Source organism: Pezoporus wallicus, unplaced genomic scaffold (genome assembly GCF_028554395.1).
Source record: "Pezoporus wallicus isolate ANWC-B61680 ecotype Strahan unplaced genomic scaffold, APGP_CSIRO_Pwel_v1 contig_1876, whole genome shotgun sequence".
NCBI lineage: Eukaryota > Metazoa > Chordata > Aves > Psittaciformes > Psittacidae > Pezoporus > Pezoporus wallicus.
In genome coordinates, this window is record NW_026638337.1 from 1,611,128 (window position 1) to 1,635,035 (window position 23,908).

Below are 23,908 nucleotides of genomic sequence, written 5' to 3' on the forward strand. Positions count from 1 at the left end.
GTAAAATACCTCAAAAGTGTTCTGCCCGTTCCATCTGGGTTTTGTCCTATATTTCTCAGTGTTTTTATTATCTCTGGTATGATGCTTTGTGCTCTTCTGGTCTGTTGTTTACATACTATGTTTGTCCCATTGCAGTGTTTGAGCACACGCATCACAGTCTTAAAGCTAAACAGGCTGGGTTATGACACACCTACTAACGTAGGCAACCAGGCTTGCAGTCCCACGACATCAGAATAGCACTGCGTGAAAGTCTTTTCTCATTTCTTCTCAGGTTTTTCCACAACATTTCCAGTAACATTATGGATAACACAATGGCTTGCAAACCTGTGGAGAGACTGACTTTCTTTGAAATATTTAAGGCACATTGCAGTGAATCAGGTATGGTTTTTCTACAGGAAATAATTTTTATTAGGGTTGCTTTCTGGACATTGGTATTTTATCTGCTGTATGTTCCATAGAAAAGCATTTTGCAACTTGTTAGCTGCTCTTCTTGCCCCAAATATGTATTTGCTAATACCTGCTTTTTTATATATCTCTTTATATTTTTCTTTGAAGATTTTTTTTCATAATGTGTGCTCAGTTACTTTTTTTTTTTAATTTGCTTTTAAGCTGTTTCCTCCTTATGTACCTACACGCAGACTAAGTTTAGTCTTTTGCTAAATGCACCTCTAGTAGTGTGATTTGTTAATGTTAAAAGGAACCTTAACTTGACAGTCTAACTAAAATAAGAGATAAACTAAAAGCCACAAGTACACCTTTGATTTTAAACAAAATCGGTATTTATCTGCTCTTTGATTTGTTTTGTTAATGGTTGGAGAATTTGGGTAGGCATTCTTTTATATCTTGTGGGTATCGGAGCTCAAAGCTATCTAGAAACAAACAGAAGTGTGACAGAAGGAGCAGTGCAGTTTGCTGCTAGCATTTAAATGCTAATGTATTTTTATATCCTGCATGGAGGATTCTTTTTTCCTTTTCACATAGTTTGCTATATGGTTTTCTTCATAGACTTAGGACCTGTCAGTCTCAACTGGTTTGAAGAACTCAGCGCAGAAGCACTCCCATATGAGCCTAAATTGTTAGAACTTGATGGTCCCCTTGGCTGGCTTGATCAAACTTCTTTTAAAACACCAAGGGCTAAACCCTCTGCATACAGTCAGCTGGTATCAACTCCTCCGATTTTTAAAGAACAAATATTGCCACCTTATTCTTCTCCTGGAAAGGAAGTGGATCAGAAAAAAACAGAAGCAAGTGAGTAATTTTTGTTTATTTTTTAAAGTGACAATTAATGGTGGCTTGTGCCCTCCATAGCAAGAGGCTTTGTTGTTGTAGCTGACTACTGTTAATGTAACAGATAATGCTGCTGCAGAAATTGTGTGACTAAAATGCTTATCTTAGTATGCTTCTGAAAACCACCTATAAAACCACAGAATTAATCTTGACAACTGATTCAGCCTTACATTAAACTGGTAATGTATATGCGAAGCTCCCTGTAGAACCACAGAATGGTTTGGAAGGTACCTTAAAGGTCACCTATTTCCACCCCCCTTGCCGTATGCAGAGACACCTTCCACCTCGTCCAGCCTGACCTTGAACACTGCCAGGGATGGAGCAGCTACAGTTTCTCTGGGCAACTTCTCCAGTGCTTCACCACTCTCACAGTGAAGAACTACTTCCTAATATCTGATCTAAGTCTCAGTTTAAAACCGTTACCCTTTGTCCTTTCACTACATGCCCTGAATACTGTTAATATAAGGAGATGTGTGCTTATTAGTGTAAAGTGTTGACTGAGAATCAGAGTGATTTTATTTTTATTTCTTTTTAGCAGCCTGATTTTTGTTCTATGCAAAATCTCTGAAAATCTTTTTGAAAGAGTATAATGCTTATCGCGCCGAAGTATGAGGTGACCTATAGAGCACACCTTCACCTATCTTGGAAAGATTTAGAAGCAGTGAGCTCTTTGAACTAGGAAAACTCTTAAGTCATGGAAAGAAATTACACTTTTCCATTTGAGTACAGAATTTTACTGCTTTATGAGGTACTTCTCATTACTTTCATTAGGTGCTTGAGATTTGGAAATAAAGTGCATGTTACTGCCCCTTTTTGATGTACCTGAAAGCCATAGTTATTCTCCTTGGACAGAATGAAGATTCTTTTCTGTGGAGAATGAATTATAGGTCATATATAAGAATCTTTTCTATGGAAGAATATGTAACCCTGTTCTTATAATATCCGATTTGTACATCAGCTGTGTCTATGCCCTCCTAACGATAAGACACGCTTTTCTAAACAGGTTATAGACAAACACAATTTTATTACCAAAACTGTTCTTGGGTCCTAAATCAAAGTCTTTAAAGGTCTAGAACTGTGCTACTATTCAAATATACTTTATAATATTGCTTCCAGAGAATATTGTTATCCTGTTTGTTTTTCTGAAGTTAACTGCTGATCTGCTCAACTTATTCTCAGCTGAGGACATGTTTCTTACAATTATTTGGACTCCTACAGTGTTAAGTCCCTTGTAAATTCTTGGTAGCATGGAATCCTATTTTTCTTCTTTTCAGAATGGTTACTTTTGCTGTGTGTCTGTGCATGTGGACATTTGCATATACTTCCCTAAGGAAGGGAAGATGAAGTTTACCTGTGGTTGGCCTCAGATCTTCTGCTAGTTTTCTTGATTAGAGCCAGGTAGCTTGTGTGCATAGGTTTTCTCCTTGTGAAAGCAGCTTTTGGATTTCACCTTGGTATGGTACTGAGATGCAGTCATGCTGTGCATATGGGCTTGAACTCAGAAGCAGAGAGAAATTCAGAAAACTAGGTGTAATTTCTGTTATGAAAGTTTGGAAATTTCTGAGTACGAATTCTTCTGAGTAGTGGTGTGTTCATGTGAGAGGCTAACTGTTTGGAGACTTCTGCTGCTTTGGTGGGCACACTCACTTTTGCCTGGAGATGCTTAGCATAGAAACAGCTACTGCTACCAGTGACAGTGCCTCCACTAACAGTTCCTGACATAATTTTTGCTTTATGATGCTTATTCAAATCAATGTCTTAAATAAACGAGAGGGAAAGTTTGTGCAAATGCATGTTTGCATGTGTTGAGTTTCTCCTAAGAATAACTTCTGCAGTGACAAGAAAGGCGCAATACAGTATATTAAAGCTGACATGAAATATGTGACTTGAATAAGATTAAGAAAATGTCCTGAAGCATGTGTATATATATTTATTCACATATATCAGGTGAATAAAGTGACATAATGAGTTTTTTTTGGCTGTGCATTTGAAATGTGTTTAGCATTTTTTGGATATGGAATTTGAACATGCTCAAAACACCAGAAGAGAAAGGGTTGGGGCTTGGGGGTTTTGCTTTGTTTTTAACTAAAAATTGGCTGTTGCTTTTTTTTTTTTTTTTTTTAAGTTTGTCTTTAAACCTCTAAACTGAAACTGTTGCCTGTAGTTTTGCAAAGCTGTGTTGTTATTATATCCTGTGTTGCAGGCAGAGAGAATTTGACAAGCCCAAGTATCACAAGAAGAAAAGTAATAGATCAAGAAAATGAAATACTTGCTTCTCCTCCTGGTACCTGTCACAACTTCCTTGCAGCTAGGTATGCAAAGTATGCCAACACAAGTATACAATAAAAGGGATTTTACTGAAAATCAATGTTGAATCCACCATATTTGACTGGCAGACTTTTTCAGAGCAGTGAATTATCTTGTACGTCTGGTGTATTTGATACCTATGTGCTTCTAAGTAAACTGAAAACAAAACACGAGCTAATTTTGAAAATTTCTGTGCTTTCAGGTGTTCTTCCTTTCTATTTTTGTATTCCTTCACAGCTGTTATATGGCATTTGTTGATACTCTTTCAGCTTTCCAAATCCTCAAGATCCAGTGCAAGAAAGAGGAGCAGTGATGTATCATGTGCTTCTCAAGTAGTAATTTGTAAAACCACTTACAGTATTTACTGAGGTTTTTTTAGGAATAGCTCAATTTTCTATACTTACATGTGTAAATTTAAATATGTGTATTTCAGATAAATCTGATCAAAGTACTCATGCTGATTATAAGAATAGTTTAATTATTTAAATTAATTAAGCCAATTTCTGTAGTTTCATACAGCATATTAACAAATGCATGGTTATACTGAAATCTATCCTATTTCTATTTGCCAGACAAATAATATCTGAAAATTAATATATTTCAGAAAAGAAGCATTTTGCTGTTTGTAATAAGCTTATAGTAAGGTTCAAAATACTGACTGCCAGTTAGGAAAAATTTACTTTTTTTTTTTTGTCAGGCAAATAGCCATGGGTGGAAGTTGTAATGTATGTAATGTGTAAAATATTTACCTATTTTCAGAAATTTAGAAGTTAAATTAATATTTGATTTTGTTTTGCAGTCCAGCTATTTTAAGGAATACTTACAGAACACCACAGAGAAATAATATTCCTGGTTTGTATTTTCACTTCTTTGGTTTTACAAAATATCTAATATCTGTAGATAAAAAAAACCCTTATGTTGTCAGTATTATTTAATGTCCTTATTAAATATTTTCTTTTAGGACTGTATGGAAGCTTGTTTTGCACACCTAAACTTTTGGAGGTAAATACATTATTTGTGCATTCTGTTTTCCTTTTATGGAGTAGTACATTTGGAATTCTTCATAGAAATAATAATTGTTAAATATATTTCTAGGTCAGAACTCCAAAACGTATTTCTGAAAGTCTGGGAGCAGAAATGGATCCAGATATGTCCTGGTCAAGTTCTTTAGCCACACCTCCTACACTTGGTGCAACAGTGATACTAGGTATTTCTATAAATGAAGACTTGCTAAAGAAGTTCTGGGTTTTGACACTGAAAGCTCACTTAGTGTGCACTGATTTTTTTTTTTTTTTTTTTTTTTTTTTTGGCTTTAATTAAAAAGGGCAAAACTCTTGCAGTGATGCTAAGTGAGTGACATAAAATAATGCAGCCGTAAAAGGAGAAATGACATTAAGTGTGTCATTGCTTTTCAAAAGTTTTATTCCTTTGTATAAGGGATTAGGGAATATAAATTTAAAAATAATAAAGCAAAGCATAGGAAGAGGATTAGATGATGATTGCTTTGCACTGTCACAAAACTAGATACTATTAAGGTTGTCGTGTGAATATGTTTATGAAGTCTAAGGAGATAGCCCATTGAGTAAACTTTCCAGCAGCAGTGCTGGCTTCAGTGTTTCTAACCGTTCTCACTGTGCCTACCATCACATCAGTGCAGTGAGGCAGACTGAGATACTGATCGAATTGAAGACCATATTTCCTGGGTTATTTGGACAGAGTAATTCATTTACTGTGCAGCTGTGGAAACAGCTCTGCAAGCATATCTGTGAGAGTTGGGTGGGTGATAGCTGTTTAAACGGTAACTAACAGTGATGCTAAACATCAAGCCTTGACCTAAAGTGTTGCTCTAAATGGAATTTCATTGGAATATGATAAGCAAAATGACTGTGTGATTTGTTGATGAAAACTCTTGAGAAAGGAAAACTCTTGTGAGGGAGGGGATAGAACTATTCACAGGACTACTGAATTGTGCCATTTTGCATGTTCATTCAGAATGATGTGACCTGAAGAGAGAGGCTGGGGGAAGTACCCATAGCTTAATGGTGGTGCTTTGGGGGACAAGTTGTTTGAGCTCTCATTCTCCCACTTCCTGGATGAGCATAGTATTTTATAGTAGTGATGCCTGCTCTCTGCCATCTGACACCTGTGAAAGGAAAGTGTGAGTCATTTGGCTGCTACATGGAAAGGGGTTGCTATGTCTATGAAACATGTTATTTGAATATACTGCTCTTAGGCATCTTAAAAATAGGGTTCACTTTCTCCTTTTGTAATCTAGGTGATTACTGCTTTTGTGGGAGGAAATAGAAACCAACAAATTCTTGACAGAGGCTTCATGGTCTTGTCCAGATCCTTGGACAGAGCAGTGCCATGAATAACTGCTTGAAAGGGGAATGGCAGTGATGGTGGTCTCAGAGGAGTAACTGGTCTGCCCACACAGCAAAAACCACAACTTGTCATTGAGGATGTTTTGTGCTGTTATGAAACTGCATTTGTTTCCCAGGCGCACTTGTAGGACTTTTCAGTTAGAACTTTTAATTTTAGTAGTTTTTTGTTTACAGATCTCAGTTGCATTTAAAATAATCCAATGAAAACCCTTCCAAAACGTGACTGTATTTGAACCCAGCAAGTTACCTTGGAGCCAATTAATTGACTTGTCTGTCTGTTTTCTAAAGCTAGAGAGAATGATTCTGTTTCTGGAGCAAAGCAACAGAATGGAAGAGCTGATATAGTAAGTAGTTTTAAGAGCTATGCTGTTCCTTAATTTCAGTTAAGCTATTCAGTTACATGTTTACATTCCTTCAGCAAGGAATAAAAAATTCTGTCATTTTCATTCTAGGTTCTCCTGTCTGGCTAATTTTAGAAGTTACTGGTCACAAAACTAAACTTGCAAAACCTGGCTGTAGACTGTATTCTCACAAATAACCCACTTTGAGGAATACTTTTGCTGTGTTTTTAAAAAAGCAAACTAAAACCACTTGGATTCATCAGCAGTGGAAGTCATTCAAAGAGACATCAAACCTAGGAATTGCAATATGCTACTTATCTGAGGGGGGGGTTTGTTTGTTTGTTTTTTCCTGTTTTGACAGAGCTTTGGAAGTTACTGTTTGGCAATAACTTCTTGTATGTAACCACTACACTAGGAGTAAAAATTGAATAATTTCAGTCTTTTGAGGGTGTTAGAGTTCTTGTATAGTTATAATTTTACTGTATGTATATGAAAGCTGAATGATTATTCAGACTGAAAACTGAGGATGGCACTAACAAGATTCAATTACAAATTTATGTTTGATTCTTAAGTACCTGAAACTTCACAGTTAACAAACAGTTACAAGTTAAAATAAGCAGAAAGTCTTTCTGCTTCCTTATGTCTCCTTTGTTCATTTTTGAGAGGCTTACTTACAGTAAGCTGCTGAACCCATTCACCACAATTAAATTGGCTGTAGAATGGAACCTGATTTGCATTGAAAATGGGGTTATCTGCTTATTTATTTTCAAGTCTACCTGTGAAAATGTTGCCTTTCATTTTAAGAGACGTGGAATTATTCAAATACTGCAGTAAATGTTTTACTGTTAAAGTGACTATTCCTAGTATTTACTATAACAGCTTATGTCTTTGTTTTACAGATTTCGCATGACTTTTTTTCCAACCATGATAAATGTCCTGGGACAAGTGATGCAAGTATGCTGCCTGTACCAGAGACAGTAGAGCTAACTGCTGAAGATGACATCAAAGATTTTGGTATGCATTGGTGTTTTGTTTTATTGCTGACTATACTGTGAAGCAAGGTTGAGGGTGAAGTGCATTGTATAGCTTGAGCTGATCTTACCTTATATCCTCTGCCAATTGTGTACTCCTACTTCCTGAATAGAGTCAACTTTGTAAAACTAATCTAGCCTTTAAAAAGGGAATCAGTTTCTGCTGAGTCAGTTAATTAAGTCAGCTTACCTTGCCACTGGATGACAACCAGATCAGTAAGTGAAGGCTTGAAACTATGGGAGAGCTTAGAGAGAAAAATGGTGCAGGCTCAAGGGGGAGCAAGACTACTACTCTAGCTGTTGAACAGATTTAGCTTTATCATGAAGTTTCTTGCCAATACTCATTATTCTGTGGTAAGGTTGGTTTTGGATATTGCTATGTCTCTTCTTCATTTGCTTTACATGTTAGTAGTTCAAAATGTGACAAATCCTTTAGGAAAAAGAAATTTTAACTTTTTTAAAAGAATGCAGAAAATAGCCAGGGGAAAAAAAGCATTTTCATTCTGTGTCCTGACATCATGTTAGTGAATAGTGAAGAGGTTCATTGCAAGCTAGCTGTTTGATTTGATTTGATGGCAGAAGGGAGAAATCTGTTCAGCATGCATGAGTATAAAAGGGTGCTGTAGAGATTGACGCAGGCTAGACAAGACAGTATAGCCTTAGGATTGTATGTCTCCTTCTCTTCTGAATTAACTGAACTGTCCTAAAAGTACTGTTTGGTATTACCTATAAGAACTGTGAGAGAATCAGTTTAGAATTTGATGAGGGTGGCTGTGAATGCTGGGGTCAGGATGCATTATTCTTGCAGCGCATTATGTAGTGCTATTTTCATATTGTAGGTTCAAACGTGGTAAGAAAAAACAACGTTGTTGGTAGTAAACATATTCAAATAATCTGTAGTCTGTAAAATACTAGAAAGGAAGGGCAAATTCATGTCCTGTTCTGTATTCTAAAATGGCTTATTGCATTGCATACTACAATAGAGAACTAGTTAAAACAACCTCTGTGTAAAAATAAAAGGAAGAAACCCATTTCTCTTAAAGTATAAAATAACTTTGCAAATTTTTTTTGTGTCTTCCCATTTTGGTAATAGTTAATTTGGCATTTGAAGATGCAATGTAAAAAGGAGAATAGCTCAAACCTCCATGTTTATAGCTTTCAGATGTTGGTTTTCTCTGGAATAGTGTTGTATGATCGTGAAATGCAGTTGGTTTTATTAGGTATGCATCTTGTTTCAGTCAAAGAAAAAAGAGATCATAATATTGATTTGAATATCTTCATGATTTCAAGGATATGATGAGATTATTTATATTGTGCCAATTGTGTCATTAATAGCTGTGAGACTGAATATATGCACTGAGTCCAAAGTACAGGAACTGCAAAATATTTCAAAGATTCTTTTACTGGATTTTTTTTTTGTTCTTAGTTAAATTATTTAGGGGAGGAGGAAAATTGTTTTGTTTTTTTTATCTGTTTACGTTTAGTGTAACTATGGACTGCAAGTTATGTACTCTCAGGTGTTAACACTTCAGAATTTTACAGAAGGAGCTAAATTTGCATATTGTCATTAAGAATATTCATTTACAACCTAGTAATTAATTCCTAAGGTTCATGTCCCTTAAGCAAATCTATGACTGGTCACTGTAAGCTTTAGGCATCTGGCCCTTGTATCAGAATTCACAGCTTTGCTGTAGGTGTATAACTGTGGATTCAGAGTTAAGGTTCTTCAAATCTGTAGATTGAAGAATCTATTAAAATTGAAAACTAATGTGAAACATGAAATTCTGTCATGCTTTTAGATACTTTGCCCTGACCTTTTGCCCAAAACTTCGGATTTAAACTTTGATTCAAAAAAAACAAAATGGCATCATTCATTCCAATTTATAATGCTTATCAGAGTAAATGGTCTATCTTTAACTTCAGTGTCTAGAACTATTCATGCAATAGGTTCAATACCCTCTGCTAAAAAAGATGCCTGCCTGAAATGGGATGATATATCCTAACAGTCAGTCAATGTATTAATCCAGAGCAGGACCGTCTAAAGCTTAAGCCTCTTTTTTAATGAGTATTGTATTATTTACCCAGAAGGAGAGGCACTTACTGGGAAAACAAGAGAATTCTGTTGTGCAGTTCATGTCTAGGGGGTTCTCATTTCACTGACTCTTCTGTGAGTTTAGAAGTCAAAATGAGCTGCTCTGATTTTTGGATTTTTTTTTTTTCCCCTGCTTTCAGGTTATTCAGTGTACAATCAGTATCTTTACAAGCATTCACATGCTCATGGTTTTCTTTTTTCAATTAAAAGTAATGGTTCCTGTTTAAGTAAAAAGAAATATAACTGTATCTTTTTAGAAAGCTCTATTCAGAAATTATTACAGGATGAAAGGATGTGGACGCAGATACTACTTCAGAGTAATGTACTTTAATAAGGGAAAAGGACCTTTACACTTGATCTGTAGTGTTACAGTTTCTTCTTTTTGAGATCCAATTTAGTGATACTTTCTGCTTCTCAGCAAAAAAATAGAAAGTAAAGAGAATGAGTAACTGTTAAAGTAATATGATGAGAAGTGGGTTTATGTCTCCAACATAGGCATGAACTCTTGATGGGTATATTGAAAATAGTTGGATGTGTGTGACCAAGTACTGGTAAATATTCTGTGGACTTCCAAATGGCAAACATTTTGGACACGAGGTTATTTAGAAGTTCTAACAGGGAAAATTATAGAGGTTGAAATTACAGAAAATGTACCTTAAAACAGCTTATGGAAAAAGCTAAGCTATTGGTTATGTGCCCAAGGAAAACAGAAGACAATGGTGTTTTGGGGGTATTTTGTTACCACTTCTCTGATTTGCAAAGGCATTAAACAGTACTCTTGAAACAAAACTTGACTGCCTTTTTTAAGATGCACTATCTTGATAGGTGGGTCTAGTTTCATACATCTTAGAAGGTAGTATTTTTATTTGGTATGAATAAGCTTTTAAGTCTATCTACAGAGTAGAGTTTGGGTTATTTTCCCTCCACCTCATATTATTTCTATGCAGAAACAAAAAAATTCTCATTATTTTTCTAACATGTATGCTAATCATGTGGAACTTTTTACAAGCTTCCTGATCAGTTAAAAAAAATAAGAATCTTTTCTAAATCTTTCTAAATCCTGTACTATTCTATATCAAAGCAAAAGGTAGTTTAATTAAATCCTTAAATAACAGTTTCCTTAGCTGACAGTTATAGACAAAACCAGGCAGCTTCTTAAAGTTGTTTTGTGTATACTACCACCAGGTATAAATTTTGGAAGAAAAAATACTGACATTTATCTTGTAAAATTTACTACTCATTCTTCTGTCCATAGGAGTTAAAAATCCATTTGACAGCTAGGTTTCATCTTGGAAACCTGCTTAAGCACCAAAGCCCTCAGGAGGCCAGGGCATCTGCATGTGTCGTTTGCTTCCTGCTTCCTCTAACAGCTGAGGTTGGAGAGTAACCTATTTTAAAGTCATGTAGATTTATCTTTCCAAACTTCCTCTGGAGTATAGGCAATTACTATGAAATTGAAAGCTGTATTTACCTATAAAAGCATGATGCTGTTCCTAGGTTGTTTCCCCACACTTAATTTTTACTTCTTTTACTCTCCCGATCTTCTCTAAACTCTTTAGAGTCAGAGATGTTAAATGGCTTATTTGGCAAGATGGAGAGCTTTGAGGATACATTCAGCAAACCTGTGAAGTCCAGTGGAACTCTTCTGCTGTTGCCGCATGCTCTCAATACAGTGGAGAAATGTGAAATAACCACTGGTACAGCACAAGGAGAGGGAGATGTTCCTTCTGAGCAGCCTAATAGAGGAAAGGCTGTCATTTCACAGGAAGTGGAAACAACTAGGTGGACTGAAGAAAGCCACTCTATTGAACTAAAGGACTCTTTACTCCAAAAGACAGGTGGAGATACAGGGGATGGTAAAGATGGCTGTTTAATAGGACATAAGGAACTGGAGTCACTTAGGATCGCAGGAGATAGACAAGATTGTAGAACATGTAAGTCATCTGAGAATGAGAAGCCTGTGAGGGAAATGCAGTCGTCATCAAGCCAGTGGTCTCAACTGAACTTATCTGATCTTGATGTAACTCACTTGGAAATGTCCATATGTAGCTCTCCACCTTCTGACTTATGTAGAGAGAAAAATTTAGAAGAGAAGACAGTGGTAACGATGAAGGATGATGCTGTGGAAACATCTTTACTGGATACGTCAAACTTGATAAAAGCACAAAAGCTGTTGAGTGTCAATTTGTCAGAAAAGTCCTATGAAGTGAAAAATTCTGAAAACAACCCAACATCAGAAATAACTCCAATAAAAGCTGTATCTCTGAGTGTTCAAGATCCAAAGTTAGTAAAAGGATGTGCAGCTGAGACGGTTTCCAAAATGGGCTTCTTAAACTGTAATTCTTTATTAATTGAAAGTACAAATGTCACAGAGTATTCTGTAGTCTACAACGGCAGCTTTTCCAAGCATTTAAAAGCAACTTCTAAATCTGTCATAACCGATGTTCTGTCTCGCCCACTTGTATGTAGTGCTACATCTCCAAATAATGGCAATGACCTACATTTAATAAATAATGAAAGTACTTTTACAGAGTCTGGCTTGAAAAGCAGTCTGAATATGTTATCCAGCTTAAGAAAGAGATCCAAGAGATTCATTTATACAATAAATAATACTTTACTATATCAAGAAGAAGAAGTAGAGAAAGAAGTAACCTCTAAGTCACCTATTCATCATGTATTACCACGTTCAGAATCTGATTTGTATGAATTTCACAGATGTCATGTGGCCAGTGTTGATGAGCAAGGTATATTATTTTTTCATCATTTGTGGCGGCTTCTTTATTTATTAAGAACATCTTGTTTAAATGTTTCAGATAAAATCATGTAAAATCTTGTGTTTGTGTTAAAGTAGTTCTACAACTGGGAATCGTATGGAACTGCTCCATTTATAGTAATAGTAACAGAATAGCATTATTTTCACTTAGGCTGATGCTAATTTTCTGCTTTATTCTCAGTGTACTTTCTGGAATGGAAACTTCCAACTTGAGTCATTATTCTAATTGACAAACTTTATTATCTTTGTCAGTGCTGTTTAGATATCCATAGTGTCAAGGGCTATTCTGACTGAGTTGATGACTTCTGAAAGATCAGAAAGAATGATCAAGTTGTACTGTTATTTTTCTAAAATTAGAGGGTTTAAGACTGTACATCTGTTTCTTTCAGAAACACAGAATATTTAAAAAAACAAATTATGTAATGAAAGAAGTACATACTCCTATTTTTAAAAGTGGATATTGTCACTAGAAGAATTACTTTAATGTTAGGAGTTGAAGTATGTCTTTTTAAAGTCTGAAAGAAAAACTTATGTTGAGACAAGGAATGAAAGCCCATCTCTTCAAATTTCATTACAGCTAAAAATTGGGGGTTTATTTTATATATATATATATATTTATTTTTTTTAACTAATAGTAGTTAACTGCACACTTGTTTCTGACTATTAGAACATAAGTAGATTAAACAGATCTCCAGTCTTGTCAAGGTGTTCACATTTGAAAACAAAAGTGATGTTTATGGTACCAGTTTTAAGCATATGTAGAAATGATCTGATTTTACATTTGTTTGAATAAATAAGAACTACTTTATTAACGTTTTTTTTCTCTAATGTCTTCTCTTTTAGACTGCTTGCTTCTTGCTGAGAGAAAGTGTTTGCAATCGAATATCAAGGAAAATAAATTTGGCACTTGTACTTTAAAAATGGATATAATGGATAACTCATCTGGTAATTCCTTCAGTGACAGGTTGAAGCAACAGGACCTGAGAGACTTAAGGGAAAATGCAAGAGAAGGTCAACCTGCTACATCATTAAAAAGCTTAGATATATCTAATACATGGAAAGAAGACATAATAAATTCTTTAAATAGTGAAATAACTTCAAATATAAAACATAAAGTTCTAGCTTCAGCATGCCTAATGGCAAGAAAGCATTCCAAGTTGTTCCCTAAAGGCTGTTGCTCAGAGAAAGGCAAGAAAGAAAAGTATATGGGTGCTACTGTGAACAGTGGAGGTTCTGTACCTTGGAGCCTGAAAGAAGAACTTGCATGGTCTTCCCCCAAGCATAATGAACACTTGGTTGATGCGCATCATGCCACTACATCTGTGACAGACAGTAGTTTCAATAATACTTTGAGTCAGATCGACATTGGCATAAATGGAGTCAGTAGTGATTGTTGTAATAAAGTATCAACTGATAAAAGGCTTGCTACAGACCAGTGGTCAGTAGCTGGCTGTAGAGAAGCACTTGGACCTCTGGGAGTAAACTGCTCAGAAAGTCATAGTACTGGATTAAAACAACAGGAGAAAACAGATGCAGCTGCCTCCTCAAAAGTTAGAGTCAACAATGAAAAGCCAAAGTGGACTGAAAACAGTGAAATCCCTCAAGCAGCTGATTTCACTAATGTAGCTGTGGAGATCGCTAAAGAATCCGTAGATTGTGTAGATGATAATTCTTTCAATGAAGGGATTTCTGAAGAAGATAAACAAGTAGTGCCTATGTATTCCAATAAAAAGCCAATTACGAACCTAAAGTATAAAGGGAAATCATCAGGAAGTCTTAATGCATGCAGTTTGAATCTGGGCTTTGGTGGCTTTCAGACTGCTTCCAATAAGCAGATTAAGTTCTCTGAAGTCAGTATAGCAAAAGGCAGAATGCTGTTTAAAGATATTGAAAATGAATGCTTTGAAGCCTGTTCTATGGAAAGAAGCTTTTCAAATCAAGATAAAAAGGAGAGTATGTTTTTCTCAGATTCAGAAAGCAACTTGGCCGGTAGTTTATCTGATTCTCTAGATTCACAGACAAATTTTCTTAAGCCCAGACATACACAGTTTACTCCACACAAAATTGGCTTGTGTAAAAGCTTTCCTAGAAGCCCACAGTACTTGCAAGAAACGAATCAAACCTTGACAGCAAGCCAAGAAGCTGAAATTGCTGAACTTTCTAGTATCCTGGAAGAAACAGGTAGTCAGTTTGAATTTACACAGTTTAGAAAGCAAAGTAGCATGATACAAAGTCATGCCTTTCAACAGTTTGGAACTGTAGAAACATGTGGAAGAAAAAATATGGAAAATAATTCAGAAAAAAGGAAACATGCTGGGTTTTGTAGCACTTTAAAAACTGAGAATCAGGTGAAACCTGGTAAGTATTGCATGAAGCAGGAAGACACAAACGAAGACTCTGATGTCGTGGAATACAAAAAAGAAAATGCAGTGGTTTTTCATGAAAATGGCAAAAAGGTTACTTTTGCTAATTTAGACAGAAATGAAAGTGGACTATCTAATGAGAGCTTTCCAGTAGCTAAAGGGGACAGCTTTTCTCATTGTGTAGGCTTTAGTTCAGCTGCCGGAAAAAAAATAGATATTTCTAAGGCAGCTTTGAACAGATCTGCAGAGCTCTTCAGGGACTTGGATGATGATAACTATTTGTTTAAATCTTCTAAATCTAGTACTAGATGTCACCATTTAAATAGTCATATGTCTTCTAACTGTAATTTTGTCAGATGCCTGGCAAAAGATAATGAAGGAAAAATGGTTTGCGTTTCAGATTTCAAAAGCATAGATGCCATTTCCCAACCAGGTTCTGTTTCCCACCATGCACAGAAAAAAAATGAAAATATTAGTGCACTGTTTAAGGAAAATGCAGAAAATCAGACAAAAAGATCAATAAAGTATAATGAAAATGCTAGTTTCAGCAGTACTAGCGCTATCATCAGCAGTGTATCATTCATTAAAAACTATAACCAGAATCATAAAACTTCCAAGCAATTTTTGAATCAAGGAGATCGCCAAGTTGAAAGCAATCAAGAAGACCCATTAGATGTAACATGTGTAGGAGATGCTATTACAGGTGCAGAAGAACAAAGTTTAAGTATAGCAAATGAAATTAAAAACCTGTCTCCTAATCAGAAAGGAGAAGACAGAAAGGAAAATGAATGCTCATCACCAAAATGTCAAAGTCCAGCTGGTGGTGATAAATCCATTTCTGTTGCAGCTTTGGATCATTCTTTACACTTGATCAATATACAACGTGCAGAAAGAGATGTAAATGTTCTGGACAAATCTCATAAATTAGAGGCAAATCATAAAAATATGGAAGAAGACGCCACCCATGATAAGATCCTGTTAGAGAATGAAAGTGGAATAAAAGTAGGTTCTTACCATCATCAAATACCTGCTGATCAAGAGGTAGATGTTGAAAAAAATGAAGTGAACAGGAGTTATCTGACTGGATTTCATACTGCTAGTGGCAAAAAAATAACAATTGCTGACGGGTTTTTAGCTAAAGCTGAACAGTTTTTTGCAGAAAATGTTGATGTAAGAAAGGAACATAATGACTATTTTAAAAACCCCATGAAGAAAAGGAAATGTGGTAAAAACTGTGTCAAAGACTGGGATTTATGTGTTGAAAGCACTGTTCAATGTGACCCAGATAAACTTAATAAAAAGCTTGTTCCTGAAGAACCTGGAAATCAATTTAAGCAGGCAGTAGAGAGCAGTCCCATTAAACAGGCTGTGCTTCTTGATACTGTTAAAGTAGATACTTCTTTCAAGCTGGGTGAAAGAAGTTTGCTAACTTCATATACATGTGAAAAAGCTGATGTCCGTCCTGAAAAGTCAGAATTGGAATTGCTTCCTGGACAGGAGGGGGGTGCTTTAATTAGAACTTGTTCATCTGAAGATGAAAAACTGTTTGTAGAGAGAGAGATGGAATACTCACCCAAAAAGAGGAATGATTCAGAAAACATGCATGATTCCCCTGTGCACTCTGCTGCATCTCTGAATTTAACGAAGATATCAAATGATCTCGAAGATAATTCTGTGCCTGGAGATACAAAAGATACTTTGTTTGCTGAGGATAGAAACAGTATATCTGATCAATCCCTCCTCTTAACTTCGAAAAGTAACTGCTCTCATTTGAACTGTGACAGTACAGAATTTAACTTAGAACATTTAAATGAACTTTGTGCTGATACACATGGCATCCTGAACAGCACAGTTAATGCTTATCAAAGCCAGTCACTAGTCAGTCTTCCTGAAGATGAAACTAATTTAGCCGAGTTAAAAGAAACGGCACCTAGTGTTGAGAATCAGAGGAGTGATCTGAAACAAATTGTGTTTAGTACAGCAAAAGGTAAAGCAGTTCCTGTTTCAGAAAGTGCATTAGCAAGAGTCAGAGAAATATTTCAAGATGACTACAGTGAATCTGTGAAATATGAGACTAACTTGAGAACCAATCAAACAAAAATTGCTGGAAATACATCTGCCATCATTCATGCTGAGTGCCTGAATTCCTTTAAGTTTTTAAATGAAGAGATTAATTCGTCCACATCTCATTTTATTAAAGTAAATGCAAGTGCTAGTGAAAGTCATCACCAGGATATAAACACATCTGCAGATGCAAAGCCTGTTTCAAATTCTCAGATGCGAAGCTTTGAACACAACAGTAAGCTTCTAGGGCACTTGCCTATTCCAGATAAGCAGATAAAGGAGTCAGATTCTTCTACAAGTACTCGTGGGTTTTTCAGTACAGCAAGTGGTAAGCCTGTACAACTATCAGAAGAGTCGCTCAGGAAAGCCCGGCAGCTCTTTTCTGAAATGGAAGGGAATCAGTCATCTCATGTACAAGAAGCATTTTTGGTTGAGGAAGGTGTTGAAAAGTCTGAAATGCACCCTGAAGTAGTTCGTAGGAAAATGCAGGTACTGTTACCAAGAGGGGAAGAAATTGCCAGCACTGAACTGATTTCAGGTCCTGCTTTTGGGTTCAGCACTGTAAGTGGAAAGCAGGTAAAAGTCTCTAAAAATGCCTATCAAAAAGCAAAGGCAATTTTAAAAGAATGTGATGACTTTTTGAGCAGTGGGCCTTGCATTACAGATCAACTCAGTTCAATTAAAGAGAGTGGTCAACATGTAGAATCTGTAACTGATAAAGTGATCTCAGAATCCAAAATTGAAAAAAGCTGCAATGAAGGCTTTGATGTAGAAAATATCTACCTTGAGGAAATGAAGTCTTTTCCAGGTACTCACCATGTCAAAATGCCCGAGTATGTACCACATAGTAAGAAAAACAAGCAGTTAACATTTAAAAATAACTTTCAGCAAGAGGAGACTAGAGCTTTTGGAAAAGGTCAGCTGAACCTGGGGATGAAAACGGAGTCTGAAGCAGCTTCATGCAGTGTTACTGCTAAAGCAGAAAGGAATATTAATCTTCTCCAGACTCCAAATAGTTACTTGGAAATGGAGGCTGTAGAAAGTGCAAGAGCTTTTATGGAAGACGATCTTTCCAGTTCTGGAGCACAAATTAATGCTGCACAGTCCTTCAGTGGCCTACGGGATAAAAATGTTAAGACCTTTGGGAAGAGGTACTTCGAAGAAAACTCACTCGGTAGGTCTTTGTCTTATATATTTATTTATTTATTTTATTTAGTGTGAGGTGTCCCTGCCCATTGCAGGGGGTTAGAACTAGGTGATCTTAAGGTCCTTTCCAACCCTAACTATTCTATGATTCTGTATGTTCAACTCCATATTTCTGCACAGCAGGTTGTTTGAGGGTGGTTTTTAATTGTCACATTTATTTTTAGGTCATACAGAAGTTGAAGTTCTTTCTCCAGTGTCAATGACAAAAATTATTCCTGTTGCAGGCAGAGTTTATCCACTTGCTGCAGCTCATCCACCCTTTAGAGCCTTAAATGCACAGTGCAAGCTGAATTTGTGATTAGTATTTGAAGGTGTGCAGGTTTTGCTGGTTTATCATAAAGTAATGGAAGAAAACTACTGTTCCTTTTCTCTCTGAACAGACTTCCTTTTTTTTTCTTTACACAAATCTAGTGGTTTTTCATTGCAAAATGAGCAGCAGTATTTCTATTGTCACCTTTTTATGCCTTGTAGGTAAGGAAATGGTTTCACTTGTATCACGATTGCCAGTCTGATACGAAAAATAGGTGTTGATCTAAAAGCACAGTTTACCATCTAAAAGTGATCTGTCTCAGGGCTGAAGTGTTGGTACTTAATGCTTGCACAGTCACCCAGACCTGTTCAGGGACCTGGGCTGGCTGCAGACTCCTTATGCAATCGTAGATTGCACCAGAGTTGATGTCCAGCTACACCAGTTCAGGTATGAAGGTTGGGCAGGCCAGTGTGGCAAAGTGGGCAGGCATGAAAAGGCAGATAGGTCTCAGCCCAACTTGTAACAGCTGTGCCACAGTTGAACCATATCCTTAGTTACAGCTTCTGTAAAAGATGTGTTACATAATTTTTTAGAATTCTGGATGGGCTCTAAGTACTTAAAGTATAAAAAAGGTGCAGGTGAACTGTGCTGCTGGAGTCCACTGCAGTGGACTTTGAGGCAGATTGTGCTGAATATGTTTGATAACTTAAGGCTCACAAATTTTGATTTGGATGGAGCAGACTTACCACAAAAGATTCTGCAAGGGACTTCATTATATGAAGTCTTGAAATCATTCTCAGTAACACATACACAGTATCTGTACACTGTACAGAAGAAGCTTTTGCACATTACAGTGAAGTAGCTCTGTGCTCAAAAAGGCTGTTTAATAGACATGATCTGAAAACTTGCTACTTCTGTTTGCTCTGAGTTCTTTAATGTTTTATTTAGCAATTATAATTAAGCTATACAGTATTGATAAGAAACTGAACTTAAGAGGAGCATCACTTTTAACAAAATCTGTGGTTTTATTCTAGGAGAACCTCCAATTAAAAGGCAGCTACTGCTTGAGTTTAACAAAACATGGAATTCCCCTAGATCTTTGAAAGCTTCAAAAAGCACTCCTGATGGTAACTTTAGTCTTCTTGTGTTCTAAGCAGTAATCTGGTACTGGTTGTCCTTAGAATTCTTCAATTTCCAGTAAACTTATGTGTAATAAGATTGCTTAACTGCTGCTTTTATCAGTATAGTCATGGAAATCCAGGGAAGCTGCTGTGGTGATGTCTCTGCTGAATTGAAAATCACATGATTAATGGTATGCCTTCTTGTGTAGAATGTAAATATATTACAGTATACTCCTTCTGCAAGAACTCTGGTTTACAGCTCAGTAGAAGTTTATCCAGTTTCTCCTAAATCTGTTCCATCCTAAATCTCACAAATTCTAGTCTCAGAAGGCAGAATATATTTTATTGATCTGTAATTGCTCAGTTAAAAACTGTATCTACAAGAAAATGAGAAGTTATTGGTAATTTCATCATATAATAATTTGTGAATAATATATTTATCGGTTTACTCTGTTACAGATGCTTTTAATATTTTAAACAAGTAATATGGAGGTTTATGAAATCGAGTGAAATCAAGGTTTTAAAGTTTGAGTTGATGCTTTATGTGAAGCTAGTTAGTGATTAGGGTATTTGGATAATATGATTTTGGCTACAGGCTTTGGTTATGGGATATGCTGGGATAAGCTTTAAGGAGCTTGTTCTTTCTAAGCACTGCATGCTGTCACCTAGAATTCAGTAGCAGGATTCATCAAATATATTGGTTTAACCAGTATATTGGTTTCTGGATGCTGTTCTAAATCTGTTCTAAACATAAACCCCTTGATCTAAAGTTTTAAATGGAATTAGTGTCTACCAGAGAATAATTTTGTACCCTTCATATGTAAATATTATCCTACTCTGCAGCAGGATTGTTTATTCTTTGGTGCAACAACTGAAAACAATTCTGATCTCCAGTACAGTCTTGCCTCTGACTTCTAGAACATGTGACATCTTGTATCTGTGACTTCTCATGTGAAACTTCCTCATTGCAGCCCAAGGATGTAGCACAAATGAGTTTAAATTTCAGGCAGACATGATTTAGTTATGTTGATAATTCCAAGGTAAACATGCCCTTCAGTGATTGAAGGAGGATTTTGTGAAAATGGGCACGAAATCTGTTGTAACTTAAAAAAAAAAAATAAAAAGAGAGTTGCTAGAAGAATTGTAAATGAAATGGTAGCCTAACTGGAATTAAATAAATGATAAACATTTTCTTTTCGTGAGCCTAAAAACATCTTTCAGGCTCACAAATAGTAATTGTGGAAAGTTCAGCATTGAGTTCACTTATCCTTTATATCTGTCTGCAACAAGTGAAGATGTTTTATACAAAGATTTTATTGTTGGGGGTGGGGAAGAACAAAGCAGTTAAAAAGGTTTCCAGAGTAGAATTATGTATTTATAACATTAATATAAAAAAAAAATATTTGCTGTAAATATCCATGTAGTGTGCCGTTTCAGACTTTTTTTCTAATTATCTTACAGGCATTTTCAAAGACAGAAGAAAATTTATATACCATGTTCCTTTAAAACCCATAACTTGTCAGCCTTTTGGGTGAGAAATTTATAATGTATTTTACAGTTCTTCTAATGCGATTTCTTAAACTTGGAAGCCCTCATATCCTTTTAAAAATATATGGCAATAATTTGCTACCCAACTTTGTAAAACACGTATAATCTTACTTCGACTAAACAAGTTACCATTACACATTGCTGCAGTAAACCAGTGAGATGCTAAACAAGTTTTACATTTGTATTTCTCTTTTCTCAATAGATAGAAATTAACTATTTGGTTTTTAAAATGTCAAAGATAGATATTTTGTCATTCTATTGTACTGTTGAATGTTGTATTACTAAATTAAGACTATAAAAATCCTAACAAATAGTTTCTCAGGAAGCTGAAACCTGTATGTTTCAATGTTTTCATCTTTGTAGGGCTACAAAAGAACGACAGGAAGTCAAGAATCCTACCCTTACTCTACCAGATCAGGACTTTAAAGGATTCAGATCTAAACCTGCCATTTTTCAGCACTGTGCGATAAGGCAGTGTTCAAATGGTACTTCAGGGCTTTCTACTCCATGTAAGGCCTCAACAAAAGAAAGTGAAGAAACAAGAAGAGTGTACAAATCTGGCAAAACTGCTAAAACTTTTATTCCACCCTTCAAAACCAAGCTGACATTTTCAACAGGTGAACAGCACAGTAGGAAAAGGTGTGACTCACCAATCATGACTAAAGAGATGGAATTAAATCGGATCACAACTGAACACAATATTGCTGAACCTCAAGACCACCAGTCCTGCATCCAGCATGCAGCAGACACTGACCTAGAAAATGGCAATTCAGGTATTTTTTCAGATTTTGATCACTTAACTGTTATGAATAGTAACCATCAGAATTAAATCTTTAAGGGTTTTTCATACTTGGTCAGGCTTTTTTTTTTTTTTTAAAGTAAAAAGAAGCTTCTCTTTCAGCTTTTTTATTTGTGGTGGGGAGGTGGTGGTGGCGGTGGTTCAGGAAAATTAGGAACTAATTACTTTCCTAGTATTTTATATTGCTCTCCTAATAAATCGTATGCAACTCTTTTCCAAAGTTAATTAAGAACATGAAAATTTGCTTTCACACGGTGCTTCAGAAACAAACTGTCCTATGCTTCTTTTGATACTTGATTTTATAGTGTGACTGTGTATCTTTATATGTGTACTGTAAAAAAGAGTTTGCTGGTTTAATTATTTTTTTTCTTTGCAGATCTGGTCAAGATGATGACAAATCTTTGTTGTGCCAGAGATCTGCAGGAAATAAGAATTAAAAAGAAATATAGGCAGCATATTAGCTCCCAGCCAGGCAGTCTTTATGTCATTAAAACATCTGCAAGAAACAGAATCTCTCTGAAAACTGCAGTAGAAGAGAAATCTCCCGGTTTTTATTCTGCTGAAGAGGTATATTGGTGTCTTTTTACTGTGTGTCTTTCCTGGAATTTGTTCCTTAAGACAAGCAAACAAACATTCAGTAGCTTTTAAGTAGATACATTCTTCAGTTTTGAGATGAGTGTTTACAGTAACTGTTAGATCAGTTGCTACAGTATTTAAGCAGCTTTGCATATCCACAGTTTTAAAGACTTTTCCAAATAATAAAGGTCATAAATATGTCTCTTTAGTGTTATAATCAAATAAGAGAAGCATCAAACAAGGAAAAAAAATCTACCAATGATAGTTGCTGTTGACTTTTAACCCATATGAAGAGCTTTTTTTGAGATAAAGTTAAAATTTAAGCTTAGCTAGGTCTGTATCCAAAGACCTTTGCTTTTGGTACAGTGAAAGTACAAAACCTGTTGAATGTTTTTAAACACTTATAAAGGACATGCTGTTCTGCTAAAATAGTTGCTGGGAATTCCTACATTCTCCTCAGATTACATATGAAATTACATTTTTTTATCTGAATTTATAATATTAGATATTCAGCTGAATTCTTACTTTTTTATAATTATTTTGTCTTTTTATTCTAATTTTTTGCAGCTTTACACATATGGTGTTTCAAAACATTGCATACAAGTTAACAGCACAAATGCAGAATCATTCCAGTTTCTCATCAAAGACTTCTTCAGTAAGGAGTATATATTATCTGGAAATGGGATGCAGCTTGCTGATGGAGGATGGCTAATACCTACAGATGAGGGAAAAGCTGGAAAAAAGGAGTTTTACAGGTACTGCTACTTAGGAACTCGAGACAAGTATGCTCATCGTTAATTATCCCCTAGAATAAAATCCAACAGAGTGATCTTTTAAAGCCTCTGAATACTTTTACTGGGCATTTTTAGCATGTTTCTGTTAGTGTAAGTAAAGATATTGTAGGATTGTCAATTTACTGTGTAGACTAATGTTGGAGATCTTCGCTGACCATTAAAGGAAGCATACAAAGTCAATTTAGCAAATTTCTGGGAATTCTCCAACAGTGGAAATAGTCCAATTAAATAAAATATTACTATTTTCTGTTACCAATAAAATACTACTATTTTCTGTTACCAATAAAATATTACTATTTTCTGTTAATTCAGGACTTTTAACATTGCACGCATAATGCTGCCAAAGCATACGAGAACAAAACTCCAGTATTCAGATAATAACCAGATCAGGTTAGGGAATGTAACCTTCCTCTTTTCACTCTAATAAATATTCCTTTGTTAATGTAGCCTATGTACATACACTGAATACAGTGACAGGGAAAAATAGGCAAGTGAAAACTTAAGTGTGTTTCAGATTAATTTGTTAACAATTTATCTGCAGAGCTCTCTGTGACACTCCTGGTGTGGATCCCAAGCTAATAACAGAGGCCTGGGTTTACAATCACTATAGGTGGATTGTATGGAAATTGGCAGCCATGGAAGTCTCTTTTCCACATGAATTTGCTAACAGATGTTTGACGCCAGAAACGGTGCTGTTGCAGTTGAAATATAGGTATGTGTATAGCAGTGTATTTGGAGTTACAATCTGTGATACTGTGTGCTTTCCAGATCATAATATTATAAACTAAGCACCTTTACCTTGCCTTTACTGTTTTATCAGAATGTTTGCATTGTTAAACTTATGCATAGCAGTATTAAAAATGTTATTTTCAAAAATCTACATAACATTTGCTTCGCTACAGTGGTACTTAATCATGTCAATTGATTAAGCTATAGTTTGCTGCAGTTGTTTTTAAGGAAAAACAATGTGAT

General features: G+C 35.6%; 1 protein-coding gene across 1 annotated transcript in view; it reads left to right on the forward strand.

Moving 5' to 3' along the window:
• The first annotated feature begins 214 nt into the window (after positions 1-214).
• BRCA2 (BRCA2 DNA repair associated) overlaps positions 215-23,908 on the forward strand; it is a 38,008-nt gene continuing 14,314 nt past the window's right edge. The window contains 16 exon segments of the mRNA XM_057410418.1: positions 215-378; positions 1,006-1,248; positions 3,491-3,599; positions 4,394-4,446; positions 4,556-4,596; positions 4,690-4,801; positions 6,267-6,322; positions 7,219-7,333; positions 11,002-12,186; positions 13,059-17,816; positions 19,133-19,225; positions 20,681-20,750; positions 21,131-21,540; positions 21,943-22,133; positions 22,710-22,897; positions 23,478-23,648. Of these exon segments, the coding sequence (XP_057266401.1) occupies positions 300-378; positions 1,006-1,248; positions 3,491-3,599; positions 4,394-4,446; positions 4,556-4,596; positions 4,690-4,801; positions 6,267-6,322; positions 7,219-7,333; positions 11,002-12,186; positions 13,059-17,816; positions 19,133-19,225; positions 20,681-20,750; positions 21,131-21,540; positions 21,943-22,133; positions 22,710-22,897; positions 23,478-23,648 (7,874 nt within the window). The 5' untranslated portion in view covers positions 215-299.